The sequence below is a fragment of the Elgaria multicarinata genome, chromosome 11, assembly GCF_023053635.1.
Source record: "Elgaria multicarinata webbii isolate HBS135686 ecotype San Diego chromosome 11, rElgMul1.1.pri, whole genome shotgun sequence".
Lineage (NCBI taxonomy): Eukaryota > Metazoa > Chordata > Lepidosauria > Squamata > Anguidae > Elgaria > Elgaria multicarinata.
In genome coordinates this window covers 33,763,500-33,784,345 of record NC_086181.1, presented here as the reverse complement: position 1 = coordinate 33,784,345, position 20,846 = coordinate 33,763,500, and the positions used below count along the sequence as shown (strand labels likewise).

The window sequence follows — 20,846 nt, the reverse complement described above, 5'->3', positions numbered from 1 at the left end:
ATCTTCCGCAGTATCCATTGCAAAAAAAAGAGTGGGATTTTCCATCACTAGATGGTGCTGTCTCAGTTGAAGTGAATGGAGGGGAAGTATTCAATTCAAAGCAAGTGGTTGCCCCTCTCTGCCTATGTAATCGAGCCCATAACAATTGCACCAAAAAGCAGTAAGTACAAACACCCTGGGTGAGCAATACAATTTTCCCTTAATGTAAAGACACCCAACAACAAGGTATTCAGGGGATGCATAAGGAAGAGATGCAGCTGCAAAAGGTCAGGACTCAAAGACAGGGGCTTCAAGGCTGTGCATTCACATTTCACATCGGCATTCAGCATTCTCCATCATCCACTTCCCACAACGCCTTGATGGGTGGCACCCTGGAGCATTGTGGGAAATTGAAATGAAGATTCTAAGTTGCCTTAGTGCTGATGGCAGCAGCCCCTTGCTGCTGCTACTGCTGGAAAAGCAAGGGGCCTTTTAATGTACGCAAGACTCCACTAGAGGGCAGTTTGGTCAAGGCCCTGTGGATATTGTTCTGGTTTGGCTCACTAATTGAGCATACTTATTTACTTATTCTTTTTTTCTTCCTACCAATATTCTTTCTTTCTTGTCATTCCCATATACACCCCCCTTTTACTTTGTTTACTACCGTATTTCTTCGATAGAAGACACACTTTTCCCCCATATAAACATCTCTAAAAACGGGGTGCGTCTTGGAATCGCGGGTCGTTTATTATTTCTTAGAATCAAAGCTTTTTTTTCTGTTGGTGGTACTGAAATTAGTGTGCGTCTTACAATCGATGGCGTCTTAGAATCGAAGAAATATGGTATCTTATCTAACAAAGAGTGCTGGAGAACTTGAAGGTTTTGCAGCGATTTGCAACATTTGGGTCGGCCAAGGTAATAATTACAGTGATACGGATTTTGGAAATGTTCTTCAGGCCAACATGGCTACCTTGGCTTTTTGCGTCTGTTGAGTGCTTCAGTTGAAAACCAGGATTTTTGTCTGTTCGTGGGGAAAGCAGGATGTGTGTGGGCTAAAACTCCACTCCACTCCACTTTACAAGTTTATGTGGCAAGAATAGGGGCCAGGGAAAGGAAGGCTGACGTATCCACACAACAACTCCTCTAACACGACATGTCTGGGTGACATTTCAACTTCAAACGACTGCAGCCCACAGACAGGTGGAAAGTAGAGGAGGGAAACGAAAATGGGCCAGCCAATCAGAGGCCAAGATGCCTTGATAACGGGCGCAAAGCTGGCTTCCTGTTTCACCGCGACAGGAAATGGATGTGTGTCAGCGGCAACAAGGTGCAGACTTCACTACAGCTTCTCTGCAATACAACTAGAAGCCAATTATGGTAAGACTCCAGAAAACAGACCCCTTTCTATGTAGTGCCCCTTACTCAGAAGGGAGTGGGTGGGTATCTCTCAGGATACCTGGGAAGGACCAGATAGATCAGGGGTGCACAACCTCCAGCCCTCTGGGGCTTTACATGAGGCTCCCACAGGACCTCTGATCACCTCCCCCCCCCAAGCTGACACCATATTCCCCCCTGAAAAATTCATACAAATTCCTCTTTTCCTGATGCTGCATGCAGCAAGGAAAGTGTGGTTTCTGCCAGCACTTTTGGGGGGACCCCCCTCAATCCCCCCCTCAACGAGGCAAGAGAATCAGTGGTGCGTGCGTGCATCTTTGTGTACACGTACCCAGCCCCTAAACTCACCTACCAACCCCCAAACCGGAATCACTCGCGGGCCTCAGGCCTGGAAATGTTGTGCACCCCTGAGACCGGCCAAGGGTTGCCTCCTGATGTCATTGTATGTTGTGCCTCAGGATAAAGATTATGTCGGCTTTGCTACCCTGCCCAGCCAAGTTCACAGGAAGTCTGTGAAGAAGGGCTTTGACTTCACATTGATGGTAGCAGGTAAGCGGTGGAAATATCAACTTCTTCTGCCCTAGCAAACTCCCAGCTTCCCTTCTCCCGGCCTCGGCCGAGAAGGCCCCCTCCTCCTTCCCAAGGTGAGACAGAACCCAGGCGTTCTGGTGCATCCGGAAACCCTCCTTGCTTTCATTTTCTTCTTTCTACCCTGCAACAGACATGCTATTCTGTCGTACAAAATGGAGGGATGCTCCTAACTGCCTACGAATTGATGGTGAACAATGAAAGCTTGATCAGTGGGCAATTCGGCAGGGATTGGAACGTTACTACAAACCTAGGCCCCAAATCGACCTTACTTAGGGTGACCATATGAAAAGGAGGACAGGGCTCCTGTATCTTTAACAGTTGCATAGAAAAGGGAATTTCAGCAGGTGTCATTTGTATATATGGAGAACCTGGTGAAATTCCCTCTTCATCACCACAGTTAAAGCTGCAGGAGCTATACTAGAGTGACCAGAATTAAAAGAGGGCAGGGCACCTGCAGCTTTAACTGTTGTGATGAAGAGGGAATTTCACCAGGTTCTCCCTATATACAAATGACACCTGCTGAAATTCCCTTTTCAATACAACTGTTAAAGATACAGGAGCCCTGTCCTCCTTTTCATATGGACACCCTACCTTACTTTAAATTTGTATCTAGCAGTTACTCCCCCCCCCCCATTTTTATGCCACAGTAGGCTCAAGACTCCGGATTGAGACCTTACCATAGCGGGGTCGGTGGTAGTTTAAAATCTTGATTGAGGCCCTGGCATCAACTCTAAAGTAACAAGAAAAAAGAAAAGTCAGAGCTGTTAGACAGAGAGTTGAAGTCAGGTCTCTTTTCTCCCCTCTACCCACCCTCATCCCAACATACACACACTTGCAGAGGGTTCCTCACCCTCCAACCTTCTGCTATAACAGCTTTCCCCAACCTGGTGCTCTCCGGATGTGTTGACTACAACTCCCATCATCCCTAGCCAGCATGGACATCTGGAGGGCAACAACTTGGGAAAGCCTGCACCAAAATATATTCCCCTTCCAGAGGTAGGGAGTCCTAACACCCAGAGAATTATTCCCAGCTGTATGCCAGGGGTGGGGAACTTAAGGCCCTGGGCCCAAAAACCGCCCCTCCAGAATTCTCCAGATGGCCACACCCCTTCCTCCTCTGGCCCTACCTCTTCCATCATTGGGTGTTTTCCCGGGTGGGGAGCTTTCTCCCCATTCTAAAAGATTGAAATGCCTCTCTTGAGGCTTTAGTTTCAGGGAGTAAGAGCTGTAAGCTACAACACACTGGCATTCTGGGTATTTGGGCCCTCCCCCCTTTGCCTTCATCTCCGCCCACCACAGGGATGTGGCACAAGAGCATCTCTGGAATTGAATTTGGCCCTGCTTGGGCTGAAAGACGTTCTCTGCCCCAGCTGTATACTGTACCTCATTCCTCCTCTAAGGGCGTAATCCTATGCATGTTTACATAGAAAAAAGCCCTACAACGCCCAGCTGCTGGCAGGGGAATGCTGGGAGTTGAAGGACGTTTTTCTGTCTAACCACGTGTAGGATTGCACCTTAAGAGCCTCAGCTCATGCTCTCCCACTCATTCATTATACAGGAGAATCCGGACTGGGAAAATCCACTCTTGTCAATAGCCTTTTCTTGACAGACCTGTACAAAGAGCGAGTGCTTCCAGATGCAGAAGGTGAGTAAGGGTGGATGATGCCTGTCATGGCCAGTGTGGTGTAGTGGTTAGAGTGTTGGACAGGGAGTCGGGAGATCCGGGTTCTAGTCCCCACCCGGCCATGGAAGCCTACCTCCCAGGGTTGTTGTTGTTGTTGTTGTTGTTGTGAAGATAAAGTGGAGAGGAGGAGGGTTGTGTACACTGCCTTGGGTTCCTTGGAGGGATATAAATGAAATAAATAAATGGCCTGCAATATTTAGTGAGGGTGGTTCTGGGTTCAGGAGGGAAACTGTTAAGGAGACTACCCTGTCTCCCCCCATTTTACAGCCAGGATCCCGCAGACTATGGAAATTGTCAAGCATGCAGTAGATATTGAAGAAAGAGGGGTGAAAGTGAAATTGACGGTGATTGATACCCCAGGATTTGGGGACGCGGTGGACAACACTGAATGGTAAGAGGGCATCCAGGTAAGGGCCGTAGTTCAGTGGTAGAGCATCTGCTTTGCAGGCAGAAGGCCCAGGTTCAATCCCCGGCTTCCCCAGGTAGGGTGAGGCAAGAATCTTGCCCGGAAACCTGGGCAGCAGCTGCTGCCTGCCAGTATCGACAATACTGGGCTAGATGGACCACTAATCTGACTTAGTAAATGGCAGCTTCCTGTGTTCTTGTGTCCATATATGCTTCAATTCTGTAGAAGCAGAGACGCATGTAAGAAATTTTAGATGGGACAATGAGATTGGTGGTTCAGGGTTCTCCAAGTGAGAAGATGGGTCTGTTTTGGGGATGCTGGGACCCAGGACTGATTGGTTCTTTGGGACCAAAGTGAAGGAAGTATGGCTTGCCTACTTTTGACATTCCAAGAGATGGAGCCCTTTGAGAGAGTTCAGACACACAGTACATTTAGAGGGCACTTGGTTGAGGAAGGTTTCCCTAAAGAATGATGAGGAGATGAAGATCTTAGGAGAATTATTACATCCAGAAACACTAGAAGCAAAGACAGTTGGCCTTTCTGAAAGGATCAAGGAACATGGCAATTAGAACTTTGAAACTAAAAGCGTTCTCTGTTGAAAGGTAAAGCTTAAATGGTACCCAAATTCAAAATTCTGGGAAATTATTTAAAAATATATATTTCCTAATAGAACATTGAAGGTATTTTGTTCTTCGAAAACCTTAGAGCAGCATGCATCATTGCCAAGGTTGTTTCCTTTGCTTTTTTAAAAATTCAGCAATCGAAATTAAGAGATGTACACAGGCCAATTGTTGTGTGTGATTTTGACCAGGGTTAGGGCCTTTTCACTAGCTCAACCTCCTTCCTTTCCTACCTCCTTCTTCCTACAGCTGGAAGCCGATCGCCCATTACATTGATTGCCAGTTTGAACAGTATTTCCGGGACGAAAGCGGCTTGGACCGCAAGAACATTCAGGACGGCCGGGTCCACTGCTGCCTCTATGTCCTGTCACCTTTTGGACATGGGTACGATGTACAGAAACGCACGATTTGGGCAGTCCTCCCAAACTGAACGCTCTCTAGATGGATTGGACTAGATGGCTGGAGGTAATGGGAGTTGTAGTCCATCCCATCTGGAGGACGCCTGGCTGGGGAAGGCTGGATTAGGGTTGTTGCAAAATAGCTTGTTCCCTGGTGTACCAAGTCCAATACAGCACACAAGGAGGAGAAGAGATGAAGTATGGGTCAACAACTTTTATTCTGCAAAATAAGAGACACAAGGAGTTAATTGCTGCAAAGCATGTGCCTTATCTCGCAGGGTGGAGTTGAAGCCATAGCTCTGATCTCTTGGAAGGGCAGGAGCTCTCCTAATGAGGGACAACAGGAGCTCAGTCTGAGTCCGGATCCAGCCCAACAATTATTTCCACCACCCAGTAGTTGAAGAAATCCACAACGGTTTCAAATGACTTTGGATTTCTGTGAATCCCGCCTGCAGCTTCCGCAGTGTCTTGGCTGCTTCTGACTCACGTGGATTCTGAGGACGTGCAGACTGGTTGGGGGTGGAGGTAGAATTAGTGCTAATTTGCGTTAGCACTAATGTGCACTTTGCACATACGCTAACCCACATCCGTGCTAATGCACACTCGCACGCCTATGCTAATTCGCATTTGCGCTAAGGCAAATTAGCGCAAGTAGAACGAAATTCTGGTTTAAAAAAAGTCGATTGCCTCAATGAGCGGACAGTGGTATGACAGATGCCTGCAATCTGCAAAGCATAAGCAGAATAATTGAACAAAATCCTTTCATCTCTACCATCCAGTTCAATGCTGGGACAGGTGACATGATAATAACATGGCCCCGAGCATGTGCAGAGGGCCTTCACCACAGATTATCCAACCTGTCTGCACAAATCTGGCGCGCAGAGCAGGGCTGCGAGCTGGACCTAGAGGGTGGGCTGCCGGGGTGCTCTGAAAAGTCCAGCCTTTATCCTCCTCTGCCACAGGCTTCGCCCCCTAGACATTGCATTCCTCCGGGCCATGCATGACAAAGTCAATATTGTGCCAGTGATCGGAAAAGCAGACTGTTTGACTCCGATGGAAGTACAGCGCAAGAAGAAGAAGGTGAGGCCCTGAAGGGGGCATTGTAGGGGAACCGCAAGCACTGGAGAGGTGGAACAGATGCACACAGCGGGGTGTTAGATGTAATCAATATCGAGCATGCAAGAAACTCAGCCTAAGAATATCTCTTTAAACTGAAGATTCTATGAGTCTCCCATGATGCAATTCTCAGGCTTGCTTCCTGGTTCTAACAGCTCTCTTTGATGACATTTATGTTTTTCTATTGACAGTTGATAAGAAGTCTCCAAGAGGTCTTGTTTAAGCACTTCAGACACTCTTTTGTTAGTTGGGAAGCCTTCTGTTTGAAGTAGCTAACTCTGGTGGAAATCCCATGAAAATAACCTGTATCTCTGGCATCAGGGTTCTCATACCCCAATCATGCCCCCATGGCATATGGCTCGGGTCCAGGTTATCTGAGAGACCGTATTCTCCCTTATGAGCCTGCCCGTGCTTTGAGATCTTCTGGAGAAGCCCTTCTTTCAGTTCCACCATCTTCACAGGCGCATCTGGTGGGCTTTCGGAAGCAGGCTAAAACTTGTTTGTTCCAGCAGGCCTTTGGAGAGTAATTTGGTCCTCCATCTATGTTAATGACTTATAATTTTGTTGTGTATTTTAAACGTTGGGGTTTTTTTTACATTTCTTTTCCTAGGTTTTACAATGTATGTTTTAAACTTTGTAAGACTGCCTTGAGGCCCAGTATTGGGCAAAAGGTGGGATACAAATAAATATAATAATAATAATAATAATAATAATAATAATAATAATAATAATAATAATTGCACCGCTCTAGTTGATGTCCCTTTTAGCTCACTGGGCATTTGAACTTTTCAGAGAATATTGCCAGCACCACTCACAAAATGGCTCGGGTGAGACAGAAAAATAAATAACCAAGAACCTAAGGGCAAAGCTGAAGAGGGGGTCTGACCTCCAAAACACAGGTGTAGGATATAGTGCAAGAGAGCATCACTTTGCTTTGTAGCATGCTAGACTCCCAGTTAAAAATAATATTTTTAAAAAAAACAACTTAAAAATAAGGAGCAGGGCCCCTGGTTGGTGCAGCGAGGTTTTACGGACACCATATTGGAAACCCCAGTTTTAGCTGCTTGTTTCAATTCCTTTGGACGCTCAGATCCGGCAGGAATTAGAAGAAAATGGGATCAACATTTATGAATTCCCCGATTGTGACTCAGATGAAGATGAAGAGTTCAAAGCTCAGGATGCTGAGATGAAGGTGAGAACTGAACAGGAAGCAGATGAGTCTACTGTGGGGGAGGGATGTGTTGGGGGAGGAAGATGGGGGGTACTGACATGGGTCCAATTGGTGTTGCCCATACAGCACAGCATCCCCTTTGCTGTAATTGGATCTAGTCACGTGGTCAGAGAGTTGAAGGACAAAGTGTTCCGGGGAAGGCAATACCCCTGGGGAACAGTGGAAGGTAAGTTATGTTAAACAGGGAAGGCTCAGTAGAGGGCGCTGTGCCACAGGAAGTTACTGATGACTTCCTATTTTCTTGCCCCCTAGTGGAAAACTCTGCTCACTGCGACTTCATCAAACTTCGGAACATGTTGATTCAAACCCATATGCAGGACTTAAAGGATGTGACCCATGAGGTTCATTACGAAAACTACCGTGCCCAATGCATTCAAAGCCTGACCAGAACTGGGGTTCGGGACCGCAGCAGCCGCGCGTAAGCATATTCTGGAATTCTCTGTGTTTTCTTTGAGAGGGGCAGAGGCTAAGGGCATGGACCAAAGCCAAGGGATCAGTTAAGGAATACACAGAGACTGAAGGGATTTTGGTGAAGAATTTAAAGACAAGACAATGTATGATCATGAAGCATGACTGTACATACTCCACACTAGTACTTCTTAAATACAAGAGCCCATTTCCAGTCAATGAAAGGGAGAATTTGGGCAATTCAATTAATTCCCAAATGAAATTGTAGCCTTCCCCAATCTGGTGCTTTCCAGATGTTTTGGACAACTCTCAGGGTACCTGACCATTGGCTGGGCTGATAGTTGAGTTTAAAACAGCTGGAAGTTGTTTAGCAGGTTGTGGAAGGCTGTTATACATCATGCCTTTAAGAACTGGGGTGGGTGGGGAGAAGGTCCATGTGTGTGTATGTGTCCTGCTACTGCTGAATCAAACTCAGGTTTAGAACAAATTATGGGGCAATCCAAAAGGCAACAAAGCAGACAAATGTTCATGCACAAAACTTCCAGTCCAGTATGGGATCAGGCAAAACCAGGACTGGTCCAGAAGGTTAAGAAGTTACCATACACAGTCCAGAAGTAGAGTCAACCATGAGTCCAAGGGTCACTAGCATGGAAGGTCAATCATAAGGTGAGGTGCAAGGCACAGGAACTGATGAATGTTGTTGTTCCAGCATTGTCCAGGCTACAAATGAAGGCTTACATTGCCAGAGCTTTCTGAGCCCCACCCAGGGCTCAGCTGCAGCATTACAGGCCCTTTGGCAAAAGTCCTACCCAGGGGGAAGGCCTTACTACTGAGGAGTCCTTTCTTGTAATTGAGCATTCCTTCTCAGAGGAGTCTTATTGGCCTGTGTGTTGAGGCAGCAACACTCTCAGGGGCTAGGTGGTTGCCCAGCCTCTGAGGTGGAATTTCTTTGCGGGACCAGGATCTCCGTGATCTCCTGACATGGGTGGCTCCTTGGAAGCTCTAGCTCCTCCTCAGATAATTTCTCCAGCAGGGGCATGATGTGTGTGTGTGTAAAAAACAACAATGGTTAGGCTGAAATAATATACGCACACCTGGTAGTATGTCCCGTTGACCTCAATGCTTTCTCTACTGAGTAATGTATAGGATTGTGTTATATGTATGTAGGTCACTCTCATCTGGTTAACCTGATTGTGCTATTTAAAGTGTGCAGAAACTTTTTTCGATTCAAAAGAATTTGAACAAAAGTAGTTTTTAAAAAACCAAAAAACCCTTGAGAATCTTGTTACTAAAGGCAAGATAACGGTTTGCCAACACAGAGGAGCAGGCAGAAAAAAGATTAAGAGAAAAGGCTGTGCAAAATGGTCACCTTTCTCTTCAGAGAACAGTTATAGGGTAGGATGGTAGCCTCAGAAAACGTGCGATCGAAGTACTAATGCTAACACTTAGCATTTACACAGCACTTTTGAGTGTTCAAGGTGCTTCATGTACATTATCTTGTTGCAATCCTGTGGGCCTCTAAGATTGTTTTGGGCTACAATACTCATCTGCAGGGTCACGAGTTGCCCATCCCTGCTGTAAGGTAAGGCATTATTATTATCTCCATTTTGCAGATGGGCTGACTGAGGCTGAGAAAGAGGAGTTTGCCCAAAGGCATTTAGTGAGTGGGGAGAATCATACCAGGGACTTGCTATTTGCAGCTCAGTCACTGAGGTCACTATTCGAAGCATGTTTAGATAGAAAAAAAAGTTCTGCAACTCCCACCATTTCCTAACTGTGCTGGCTGGGGAATGCTGGGGGTTGTAGGACTAGAGTGACCCTATGGAAAGGAGGACAGGGCTCCTGTATCTTTAACAGTTGCAGAGAAAAGGGAATTTCATCAGGTGTCATTTGTATGCATGCAGCACCTGGTGAAATTCCCTCTTCATCACAACACTTAAAAGCTGCAGGAGCCCTGCCCTCTTGACCAGATACAAGAGGGTAAGGCTCTTGCAGCTTTAACTGTTGTGGTGAAGAGGGAATTTCACCAGGCGCTGCATGCATACAAATGACACCTGCTGAAATTCCCTTTTCTAAACAACTGTTAAAGATACAGGAGCCCTGTCCTCCTTTCCATAGGGTCACACTATGTAGGACTTCTGTCTGTCTGAACATGCATAGGATTGGGCCCTTAGCTGCTGTGCTGCACTTTATTATTGATGAGATCCAGTGAAACCAGTCTCCGTTGGTTGCCTCCCTAGGAAACTGTCACGCCAAAGTGCCACTGAGCTGCCACTCCTGCCTCTGGCTGAGACCGAGAAACTGATTCGCGAGAAAGACGAGGAGGTGAGTCACCGTAGGGAACGGGGCTGCACGTTTGAGGCCTTGCCGTTTCTCTTGGAGTGAGCGGTTGTTGTGGCCTAGTACTCACCACAGGCGTGCAGGCCCTCAGGCCTGGGGGTGTCCCAATCCAGGCTTCCAGGGTTTCTCCCACCCACCGATCATTTGGTTGTGTCCCAGCTTTGGGGCAATTCCCCCCCCCCAAAAGGTTGAAATTCCTCTCCGAAGGCTATCGCTGGCAGAAAAAGCTTTAAGCTAAAACCTGCTGGTATTTTTGGGCTCCACCTCCTTTGCCTTCAGTCCCGCCCACCTTTGGAATGCCCCCCACCCACCCCCAAGAGCTTCTCTGAAATGAACTTTGGCCCTCGGCCTGAAAAAGGATTCTGCACCCCTGATGTAAGAGCTCACCTGGCAGCCACAGGTGGCCAGAAAGTCTCTGGGGGGCTGGCGGAGGAGGGACAGATCAGTCCGTCTTTTCTCCACTTGTCGGCTTGGTTTCTGTATCAGCTGCAAGGAAGAGGTCTTTTCCTCTATAACCAGCACAGAAACTCAGCAGGCTGGCCAAGAAAGGGTGCATCAGTCTGTCCCTCCTCTCCCAGCCTGCTTGGTAGAAAGCCTCAATTTTAGTAGTCTGCCCAAGAGACTAGTAGCTTGCATTTCCACACTGGCCATGGAGGAGGGGGAAATACAGAGTCCGAGTTTCTTAGCGGGCTAATAAACATTTGCGGGCTATTGACCCTGTCCAATATAGATCCCTTTTCAACCGGCCTCCTGCCCCCCCACCTCATCCGCAACAGCTACATTTCAGCAGGACTGGGCAAATTACCATCCAGATGAGGGGCCATAGCCCAGTGGTAGAGCACTTGCTGTGCATGCAGAAGGTCCCAGGTTCAATCTCCGGCATCTCCAGGTAGGGCTGGGAAAGGCTCCTGCCTGTAACCCTGGAGAGCTGCTGCCAGTCAGTGTCAACAATACTGGGCTCGAAGGACCCATGGTCTGGCTCAGTACAAGTTAGCTGCCTATGATCCGCAGCTGAGTCCACCCCAAAGGTGAGCACAATCTCAGCATCTCTCGTTTCTTTGCCCAGCTCCGCCGGATGCAGGAAATGCTCCAGAAAATGCAGGCCCAGATGCTGCAGAACCAGGGGGAGCAATGCGACAGCCTCTGAAACGCAGCGGAGCCACTTTTCCATACTGCCACAGGAGTCCTAGAGAGGAGAGGGACACCAGCCTACTTCCACGTGACCAGGGTCCAAAGAGGACCACTAGCTTTGGACATGGCCGTGTCAGTGTGGGTGGGTGGGTATGCTCGCGTTTGTGGTACAGAGAAGAGGGGACCACTTAACAAATCCCCCCTCTGGCTAACATGTCTCTCTCTCTCATATATAGCCTTTTTCCTTTCTATCAGTCACCCCCAAGTGGTGCCAACCTATGGGCATAGTGCTGCTTCAATAAAAATGTAAGACTAGTTAATGAAAATAAAACCTATTTTACAAGGTTAAGGACTAGCTTCCAGACATTCAAGCCATTTTTGACGTGTCCACTCTTCAATTTATTAATCTCCAAATACTTATCATCAAAGGGATCTGTTCATCTCTGCTGCCAGACCCATTGATCCATCACCAGGCAGATGCTCCTTGACTGACCAAAATTCTCTCCCTGCATCAGATCAGTTTATTCCAGATCATATTTATTTCTACAGACACATTTTCTGTAATATTCACATGTCCTCTGCAGTGTTATGGTAAACGTTGCCAAGTGGCCACGTGGATAGTTTTAACAGGGTGGCCAACGTGTTCTCAAGAAGGCAATCCTAAAACAAGGCGTTATTCTCCAGCAAAGGAAACATCAGGCTCGAGAAATGGTAAGTCTGAGGTCTCAGTGTAATGCTGCAGCCAAAAGAGCTAAGACAATTGTTGGCTGGGTAAACAAGAATCCAGCCTGAAAAAAGAAGGGACTCACTTGGGTGCGGAGGGCCAAATGAGTCATCATACAAGAGATGTACACCAACCTCTCAACTATTTTTTTAAATGAAAAGCAGCCATCAGAGGCTGCCATTTTGAGCAGGATAACCGTGGAGAGGGGCTGCTTTATCCATTCCCCTCCAGCCATTTTCCTCCTGAAAAATGTGCCCTCCAGCTGTTTTTAAATCCATGGGAGAAAAGCTATGTCTTTTCCCCCATGGAAAGAAAAACAGCTCAAGAATGCAGGCTTTGAGCCAGAAAAACAGTTAGAGATGAGGAAGCCCCCACTCCCATTAATCAGCTTAATCCAGCTTCCTCCTGCAACTTTTCTTAAAAAACAAAAAGAAAGCCAAGAGAGCGAGACAGTTGAGTTTGGCCCCAGTCTGATGGCGAAGGGTGGTGAAGTTCCACGTGTCAGTGCCTCACTTGTCTGATATGTGTGTGACCCTCTAGATCAGTCTTCCTCAACCTGGGGCGCTCCAGATGTGTTGGACTGCATCTCCCAGAATGCCCCAGCTAGCTGGCTGGGGCATTCTGGGAGATGCAGTCCAACACATCTGGAGCACCCTAGGTTGAGGAAGGCTGATCTAGATGTTGTTGGGCTCCAAACCCCATCATCCCCTGCCAGCACGGATGATGGCAGGGATGCAGGTTGTCCATCCCCGCTTCACAAGAATAAGAGGGTGAGGAAGCCACACAGGGGGAGGAAACTTGTGCCCCCCCCAGATGTTGTTGGACTACAACTCCCATCATTCCACCATTGGCTAGGGCTAATGGGATTTGAAGCTCAAAAATGTCTGGAGGACCACAAGTCGCCCACCCCTGAACTGACAGCGACAATATCGCCCGCAACGCGCACACGCTACGACCTTTGAATCAAAGCTCAAGAGGCTAAAACGAAGTAGGTTCCTGCTTTGGGCTGTTAGTCCGGATGAGGTCTTAAATCCCTGCATCATTTGGATCCTTGCAACTCGGGGCTAGAGGAAGGGAGCCTCGGAAAGCCACCGGTAAGTTCCTCACTGCTCCTGGCTCTGAGGAAGAGGCAGCGGCTGCTTTTATTTCTGATACTCCGTGTATTTCTTGGAGGACCCAAAGACTTGATCAGCCGGGTACTTGAGGCGGTTCTTCTCTATTTTACGGCGGGCCGCGGAGGGGAGGTCCACACGGCATTTGTCCGCCAGTGCCACCAGGTAGATGAGGACATCGCTGAGCTCATCCGAGAGGGCGTCGCGCTCTGACGCCGTCCATCCCGGCAGGCCTTCGGGGGCGTCTTCCCGCCATTGGCTGAGGGCGACAGACAAAAACACTGGGGTGAAGGCAGAGGCTTAGCCGTCTTAAGCAAACTTGCGTGCAGAGTTGTATATATCCCAGATAATTGATTCTGCCTAAGAGCCTTCATTTTGTGTCTGGCTCTGGTTGGTAGACTCCGGCATAACAGGAAAAGCAACTCAGCAGTGCTGGAATTGAGCAAACCCTGGATTTTGGAGGGATGTGACCAACTATTAGAATCAATATTTTTTAGTAAAGCAATTGGTAAAACAGGGATACCAATTGCTTTACTAAAACTCTGTGTGTATAATATTTTTTAAAAAAACTTTGGCCTTTTAGTTTTGTGGGGATTTTAAACTTCTTGCTGGATTTGTCCTTCCTGCCTTTTACAGTTTTATCGTGACTTCAAATAGCCAATCTCCTCAACAACTGCCCTCTTCTAAATTAAAATGAGCTGGACGGGGGAAACTTGCAACTAGAAAACACTTCCCTATGAATCACTGTGCCGCTGGTACGTGGGTGCTGCTGCAGAAACCGACACACATCCCAAAAGCTATCTTGGCATCTCCCAAAGAGGGAGGCGCCATCACTTAGGTCTAGCCCCCTGTTTCTTCCCTCCCTCCCTCCCAAATACTGCTCCCGTGCCCAATCTGCATCGCCATCGTCAGTACTCACAAGAGCTCCGCCAACTCCCCGACCTCCCCGACCAGGGCGAGGAGCAGGTTCCGAGGCTGGTGGTACTTCCCCCAGCCCCGCTCGGCTGTGAAGGCAGATTGGAGGCTTCGTCTGTGGGAGGCAGAGGGAGAGGGAGATGAGAACCGGGTTTGAGGCGGCAGGGGGGGAACGCCCATGGGTCCAGGTTGAAAGGGGGGTGGGGGGAATTATTATTATTATTATTATTTATATAGCACCATCAATGTACATGGTGCTGTACAGAGTAAAACAGTAAATAGCAAGACCCTGCTGCATAGGCTTACATTCTAATAAAATCATAATAAAACAATAAGGAGGGGAAGAGAATGCAAACAGGCACAGGGTAGGGTAAACAGGCACTGGGTAGGGTAAAACTAACAGTATAAAGTCAGAACAAAATCAAGTTTTAAAAGCTTTAGGAAAAAGAAAAGTTTTTAGCTGAGCTTTAAAAGCTGCAGTTGAACTTGTAGTTCTCAAATGTTCTGGAAGAGCGTTCCAGGCATAAGGGGCAGCAGAAGAAAATTATTATATTTATTTATATCCCGCCTTTTCCCCAGTACTGCGACTCAAGGCGGTTTACAAGATTAAAACATGTACAATTAAAACATATAAATATAAATTACAAAAGTTAAAATAGAATTAAACCTACAGTAAAATTTAAAACATGTTAAAAAATTTAAAAACTGTAACAGGTTAAAGGGGGGGATCCAATACATTAACACAGGTCCAGTCTAGTTCCAAAAGCCTGATAAAACAAAAAAGTTTTTGCCTGCCTCTGAAACTGTAGCACAGAGGGAGCCAGCCTAGCCTCCCTGGGAAGGGAGTTCCAGAGCCTTGGAGTAGCCACCGAGAAGGCCCTCTCCCACGTACCCATCAGGTGTGCCTGGGGTGTTGGTGGGACTGACAGAAAGGCCTCCCCAGAAGATCTCAGACCACGAGCAGGCTCATATGGGAGAATACGGTCTTCCAGATAACCTGGACCCGAGCCGTAGGAGAGGAAGAAACTGAGGGTGAGCATGAACGGAGGGGCGTGTGGGTGTCTCACATGTCTTCCAAGGTGGGCTCTGCGCTGAACCGGAAGGCCACAGCTGAGTTCCCAAGTCCGTTACCAACCATCCCCTCATCTGTTTTGTCCTCTTTCGTCTTTGGTGCCCCAGCTGAGGAGTGTAATGCCTGGCAAAGGAAGCCACAGAACCATGAAGTTTTATTCTGACCAAGAAATAAGGAAACGTCTTTTGTCGCCAGCTTAAAATTGGACAGCAGGCTGCTGTCTCAAACCAGCAGCCATGTTAGGTGAAGGGCTGGTTGCCTATTCCCTGCAGGCCTCCGGAGGGAAGCTTAAGCTGAGGCCTTATTGCCACAGCCCAGAATCCCTCTGGGTCTGGGAATCAGGTGATACCAGAGAGCCAATCCTATGCCACGGCCTGCTATCAAGGGCCCAGATCTGCTGATTTTCACTCCTGTACTGTCCATTCATTTCCCCTGGTACATAGCTTCCTGGCGGCCCAATTCAAAGTGCTGGTTTTGGCTTTAAAGACCTAAATGGTTTGGGACCAGGTTATCCGAAGGACCACCTAGACCTGAATGAGCTCGCCTAAACATTAAGATCATCTTGGGCATATCTTGGAATAAAACACTGATTTTTCCTGAGGTGTGTTCACTCTCTGTTGTGGGTTTGCCTTGAGAGGGTAGTGCACCCTGAACGGTGGGTTAAAATCTTTTAAATAAAGAGTCAGACTTGGGAACTGAGTGCCTGACACAGAACATACTCAAGAACACACAATTATTCCCTCGCCCTGTACACAGGCACATAAACACACACATACTTTTCCTTAGGCACAACTGTGGCTTTAGCTGCAGCCTATGAGAATCAACAAAAATTCTCAGCTTCCCCAAAATACTTGCTCCATCCTGAGTATTACACAGTCTTTGCCTCTCCCCAAATAAGGAGTGCCCCTCCTGCAAGGTCAAAGGTGGTTCATGTGGGAAGAGATGTTCCCCTGGGTACAGCAGGACCGGACCATTGACCAATATGATGGCTGAATCAATGCAGAAAGTGCGCATTTCCATCGCTTCAGTGCCCACCACAGACACCTGTTGCGATGTGCCAAAGCTCACATGCACACAGACATACACAACCCACTTATGGGATTTATACAGTCTCTTACCTCTGTCCTCCTGAACATGGTGGATGCAGTACCAGAGCACTTAGAAACACAAAGCCCCTCATCAGCGAGGGGTACAGAAGAGCCTGGGGTTGCACGTTTTTGATGCTCAGGGGTGGCTGCATGCTGCCAAAGGTCCGCACAGTCCGCACGCATCTCACATTCGCAGAACCTGCAGGCCGCCTTGCCCTCATCTCCTGCCACCGGCTGAAGCCAGCCTTTCAAATCCTCCTCCTCCTCCCAGCTGCTGCAGTACTTTTCCTCGCCTTCGCCTCTCTTTGACGATGCCATGATGAGCCGGGCCTGCAAGAGAAGGCTTGCTTGATAAAGTGCTCGTTGCCAACAATATGAGATTACTAACTGAGATGTAACTGACGGCTTCTTCACACAACATGAAGTTTTTTCCGCGGAAGCTGCTTTTGTGTGTGTATGTGTGGTGGTGGTGGTGGGGGAATGGCTCCAATCCTGTGCATAGTTTGGTGGGTATGATGAACACTCATGTGTTTTTTTCGCCCTGTGAGCACACTGTGGGATCTGCTGCTAATTATGGCTTCCTTGCTGCAGGTACTCAAGAAGATGTCACTGCATCTCCCATGTAATAAATGACAAGTGTGGTTTTATTTATTTAGAATATTTATATACCGCTCCCCATTGAAAAATTTCGGAGCGGTGTACAAGGTAAAATGGAAAAAAACAAAAACCAACACAGAATAAAAACAGTTAAAACAAAATTTAAAAGAAGCAATAACAGTAATCTGGTTGATACATCCAGACAGTTTAATAGCTTTATTAGGCAAGCTTTTGAGACCACCAGATCTCTTTAGCAGGCACAATGTTACAAAATGCACTGCGAGGTTTGGGGGGTTGACTGGATGTTGTAGTCCAGATGTCTGCATGGCAAGAGACTTCAGATGATAATCTTTTTTTGTGCTATGTTGCCTGATGAAAAGATCTGGAGGTCTCAGAAGCTTGCACATTTTTTGCGATCTTTGAGTTGGCATAATAAAGCTATTACACTAAATGGATTTTGGATTTTTTTCCTTATGGCTGCCTTTGTTTTTTGTATGAAAAGGTTGACAGCTTTTTTCACAGAAGTTAACATCAGAGACGGTCCTAGTCTTTAAAATGCTCCATTTCTCTGAATCTCAGCCCTTGCTCCAAACCCCATAATTAGGATTTAACATAAGACAAAGCTTTTCAGCACACAGTGCTTGCTTTTAATATCAAGACTCTCGCCTCAATTGTGGTAAGGGAGTGTTTCTGACCATGTGCAACAGGAATGAGGAAGATGCTCTTTCATGTGATTTCTAGGCAATCTATTGCATCTCTCATGGGAGAAACTAAATGCTAGCCCTAATTTCTTCTTGCTTTGAATTCCACAAAAGTTCACCTACTATTGCCTTATTTGTCTCTCATGTGAAGCTGCTTCACATAAAATGAAGAGCTTAACTGGGTCGCTAAAAGGGAATCAGGAAAATATATGGCTAAAAACAGCCATGACAGCTAAAAATAGCCTGACGCGACCTGGTGCCCTCTAGATATGTTGGATGCCCAGCATCCCCAGCTATGAATTCCCCCCTTCCGTCCTCTTATAGCCCCGTCTTGTCTATTAAGCAGGGTTCTTTCACTTTCCAGGGCTTCAGGGAAGGGAGAATTCCACCTGGTGCGACTTGAAGGACCAAAGCTGCATCAGGTGAAATTCTGCCTTCTTGGGCAATGCTCCAAAATACCGCTCCTAGCACATGCCTAGTGCTAAATAACTGAGCAGGAGTCTTTGCTTACCTGGATTATTAACCGAGATCCACTGGGAAAGATCCTCCCACCAACACAAAACCGCTTCTAGAGAGCCACGTGGGTCTTTTTCCCGGGGTTCAACCCATAGACCCACCCTCGCCGATCAACAAAGTAGCCATTCAAGTGGATAGCCAGGGGTGACGTAAGCACCTGTAGACCAATCAAAGGTAGCTGGCGGAAAGCATGCGGAACACTACAACCAATCAACAAGGAGAGGTACAGGAGTCTGATTTCAGCCTGAGACAAGCACAGAGAGTGTCCAATCGGAAAAGAGATAGTCCAGAACAGCTATTAAAAATACAACAAAAACAAAAGGCACAATCCTATGCAGAGTCGGACAGGAAAAAAAGTCTTACAACTCCCAGCATTCCCCAGTGGCTGGAGCATGCTGGGAGTTGTAGGACTTTTTTTCTTTCTAATCCTGCATAGGATTGCGCCCAAAGGAGTTAGGAAAAAACTATTCATAAACATTCAGAGAAGTTGCAAACTCAGCCAGATGCAGGCAAAGAAAAGCCCAAATCATTATAAACCGGATAATGATATACCAATCACAGACCAGATGATGAATGTACATAACCACCCCAGTGAGCCAGGCTATTGTCATCGGCACTTCCAAAAGGTGGTCTCAGGATTCTCCTGCAACAGGCACCTATTGGACAGCGTCTGTAACGTTGCTGATAAATGATGAGCGGCACCATGACCATCCTTGCCCTGGATTCCCACTTACTTTGGGGCTGACAGCCAGGAGCCCCACAGACCAGGGGGACCCCAAATGACCACCCAGAGAGTGGAAGGTGGGACGGACAGCTGCAAGCAAGCCTGGCATCAGTGCTTGTTGAGCCAACATGGACATGCCAGGGCTTACTGGGGCCAACATTGCTTGCTTGATGAGTTATGCCTTATATAACTCATCAATTAAACGTCAAGAGTGGTTGGCTGGGAATGTGTATGGTTACAGATGCTTGCTTTATGATTTTTTTACTTTAAAAATAGATCATTTTTTTCTACAACAAGATGGTACTTTATTTCCAAGTAAATCTGTTTATCCATTAGAGCAGCAGAAGCAAACCATTTCATTCCTGTAGTCATGCTGGTGCTATGGATTTAACTGAGTATAAAATACAAAACCACACACACGTTTGTGTGTGTGAATAAACAGTGCTGTCCAACAGTGTTTTGTGTTTGTTCCCCCTAACATATCAGGAATGTAGGTGCAATTGTAAAGTATGGAGTGGCAGCATTGGGGGGGGGGGGTGGGATTGGAGAGAAGATAAATGTTTGTGTGCTTCACAAATTATGTAATTCACATGGCTGTCTAAAAGAGGGACCATTAAAAGCATAGCAGCAGAGCCAGTAAAAATCGTTGGCAACTCTGGTGCTAACCCAAATATCTGTGCTTCTCAGAAGCGGAGATTCAATGGGACTTACTTACTAGGGACAGAGTAGCCAAAGGTCAGGTACCATCCACCTACTCAGAGTGACCTCGGGTTCAATCAGTTATCAGATAGTTTGTTGAACAGATCATGTGTATTTTGAGCTTGGGTTGCAGCCCCTATCAACTCTTCCCTGGGTGCAAGCCCAGTGGAACACGGTGAGGCTTCCTTCTGAATAAACATGCTCAGGTTTGCACCCATTTAGGGACGACCTCCTGGAACTGCCAAAACCAGCAGCAGTGGAGGCTGGTGGCTCCAATTTCAGTGGGTTAGTGAATCTGCTCCAGGATTGGTCAGAATTCTAAAGGAGCTACCAAAATTTCACCTCGCCGAGTCTTTAACTCTAAAGGGGCTATCTAGTTTGCACCTCGGATAGCTCCTCTAGAGTTCTGACTCGTTCTGCCCAAAATACGGAGCAGATTCACAGCTCCACTTTCATCGGAGCCACCAGCACCCACCGCCCATCAGTCTATGGTGGACACAACCCCTGAACTTCTCCAAACTCTGCACACAGAGCAGGTATTTTTGTTTAGGACTGGGCTGATGCAGCAGCCTGATCCTACACGATTTACTCAGAAGGTAAAGTTTTACTCTAAATTCAATGGGGCTTACTGTGAAGTCACACAGAGGAGGGCCAGGAACTCTTCTCATTCATCCCAGAGTGCAGGACATGGAATAACGGGCTCAAGTTACTGGAAGCCGGATTCTGGCTGGACATCAGGAAAAACTTCCTGACTGTTAGAGCAGTACGACAATGGAACCAGTTACCTAGGGAGGTTGTGGGCTCTCCCACACTAGAGGCATTCACGAGGCAGCTGGACAACCATCTGTCAGGGATGCTTTAGGGTGGATTCCTGCATTGAGCAGGGGGTTGGACTCGATGGCCTTATAGGCCCCTTCCAACTCTACTATTCTATGATTCTATGATTCCAAGTCAGTGCACCCAGTACTGCAACCCTACTGCCTGATCCTATGCATTAAGTAAGTCCTGCAATGTTCCAAGGCAATGTGCACAGCAGCAGTAGGATCAGAGCACCTTAGGAACAAGAGGTGAAATGTGTCTGCACAATCCTATTTTCTAGGCATGTAAGGATCTGTATTCTGTTTCCTCCATTTACATGGGCAATACAAATTGGTATACCTTTCTTTGTACAGTAATTTTATGGTCAATTCAGCAGCTGAACAGAAATTCAGTAGCTGCTCTGCCTGGGGTGGGAGAGGCTGCTTATACCAGAAAAAGCAAGGGTCCGAAGTGCCAAAAATCATCAGCGTAGCCCTAATCCCACCCCTCACCGTGCAGCCTCCCAGCCCTCAGGAATTCAGGAAATTTGTCTTGTGCAAACCAGTTGGGCAGGAGGGAAAAATTGCAGGGAGACGTTTCG

At 47.2% G+C, this 20,846-nt stretch overlaps 2 protein-coding genes across 2 annotated transcripts; one reads left to right on the top strand and one right to left on the bottom strand.

Annotated features, from left to right (window-relative positions):
* The first annotated feature begins 1,291 nt into the window (after window positions 1–1,291).
* On the top strand, window positions 1,292–11,648 carry SEPTIN1 (septin 1). Its single transcript, XM_063138380.1, has 11 exons — window positions 1,292–1,356; window positions 1,833–1,923; window positions 3,524–3,610; window positions 3,917–4,040; window positions 4,925–5,059; window positions 6,036–6,153; window positions 7,280–7,381; window positions 7,487–7,586; window positions 7,673–7,838; window positions 10,069–10,153; window positions 11,235–11,648. The coding sequence occupies exons 1-11, from the start codon at window positions 1,354–1,356 to the stop codon at window positions 11,313–11,315; spliced, it is 1,092 nt and encodes a 363-aa protein (XP_062994450.1). The 5' UTR covers window positions 1,292–1,353; the 3' UTR covers window positions 11,316–11,648.
* Window positions 11,649–12,744: 1,096 nt separating this feature from the next.
* Window positions 12,745–18,142, bottom strand: DCTPP1 (dCTP pyrophosphatase 1). The gene is made up of 5 exons (XM_063138359.1): window positions 18,020–18,142; window positions 16,241–16,540; window positions 15,118–15,245; window positions 14,055–14,165; window positions 12,745–13,394 (listed from the first exon to the last, which is right to left on the bottom strand). The coding sequence occupies exons 2-5, from the start codon at window positions 16,526–16,528 to the stop codon at window positions 13,166–13,168; spliced, it is 756 nt and encodes a 251-aa protein (XP_062994429.1). The 5' UTR covers window positions 16,529–16,540; window positions 18,020–18,142; the 3' UTR covers window positions 12,745–13,165.
* Window positions 18,143–20,846: the final 2,704 nt, after the last annotated feature.

Coding starts and splice junctions, on each gene's coding strand:
- SEPTIN1 (XM_063138380.1), top strand. Junction 1,924..3,523: donor CTTCACATTGATGGTAGCAG/GTAAGCGGTGGA, acceptor TTCATTATACAG/GAGAATCCGGACTGGGAAAA. Junction 4,041..4,924: donor GCGGTGGACAACACTGAATG/GTAAGAGGGCAT, acceptor TTCTTCCTACAG/CTGGAAGCCGATCGCCCATT.
- DCTPP1 (XM_063138359.1), bottom strand. CDS start 16,528: ATGGCATCGTCAAAGAGAGGCGAAGGCGAGGAAAAGTACTGCAGCAGC. Junction 14,166..15,117: donor GAGCCCACCTTGGAAGACAT/GTGAGACACCCA, acceptor TGCCTCCCACAG/ACGAAGCCTCCAATCTGCCT. Junction 13,395..14,054: donor GGGGAGTTGGCGGAGCTCTT/GTGAGTACTGAC, acceptor TGTCGCCCTCAG/CCAATGGCGGGAAGACGCCC.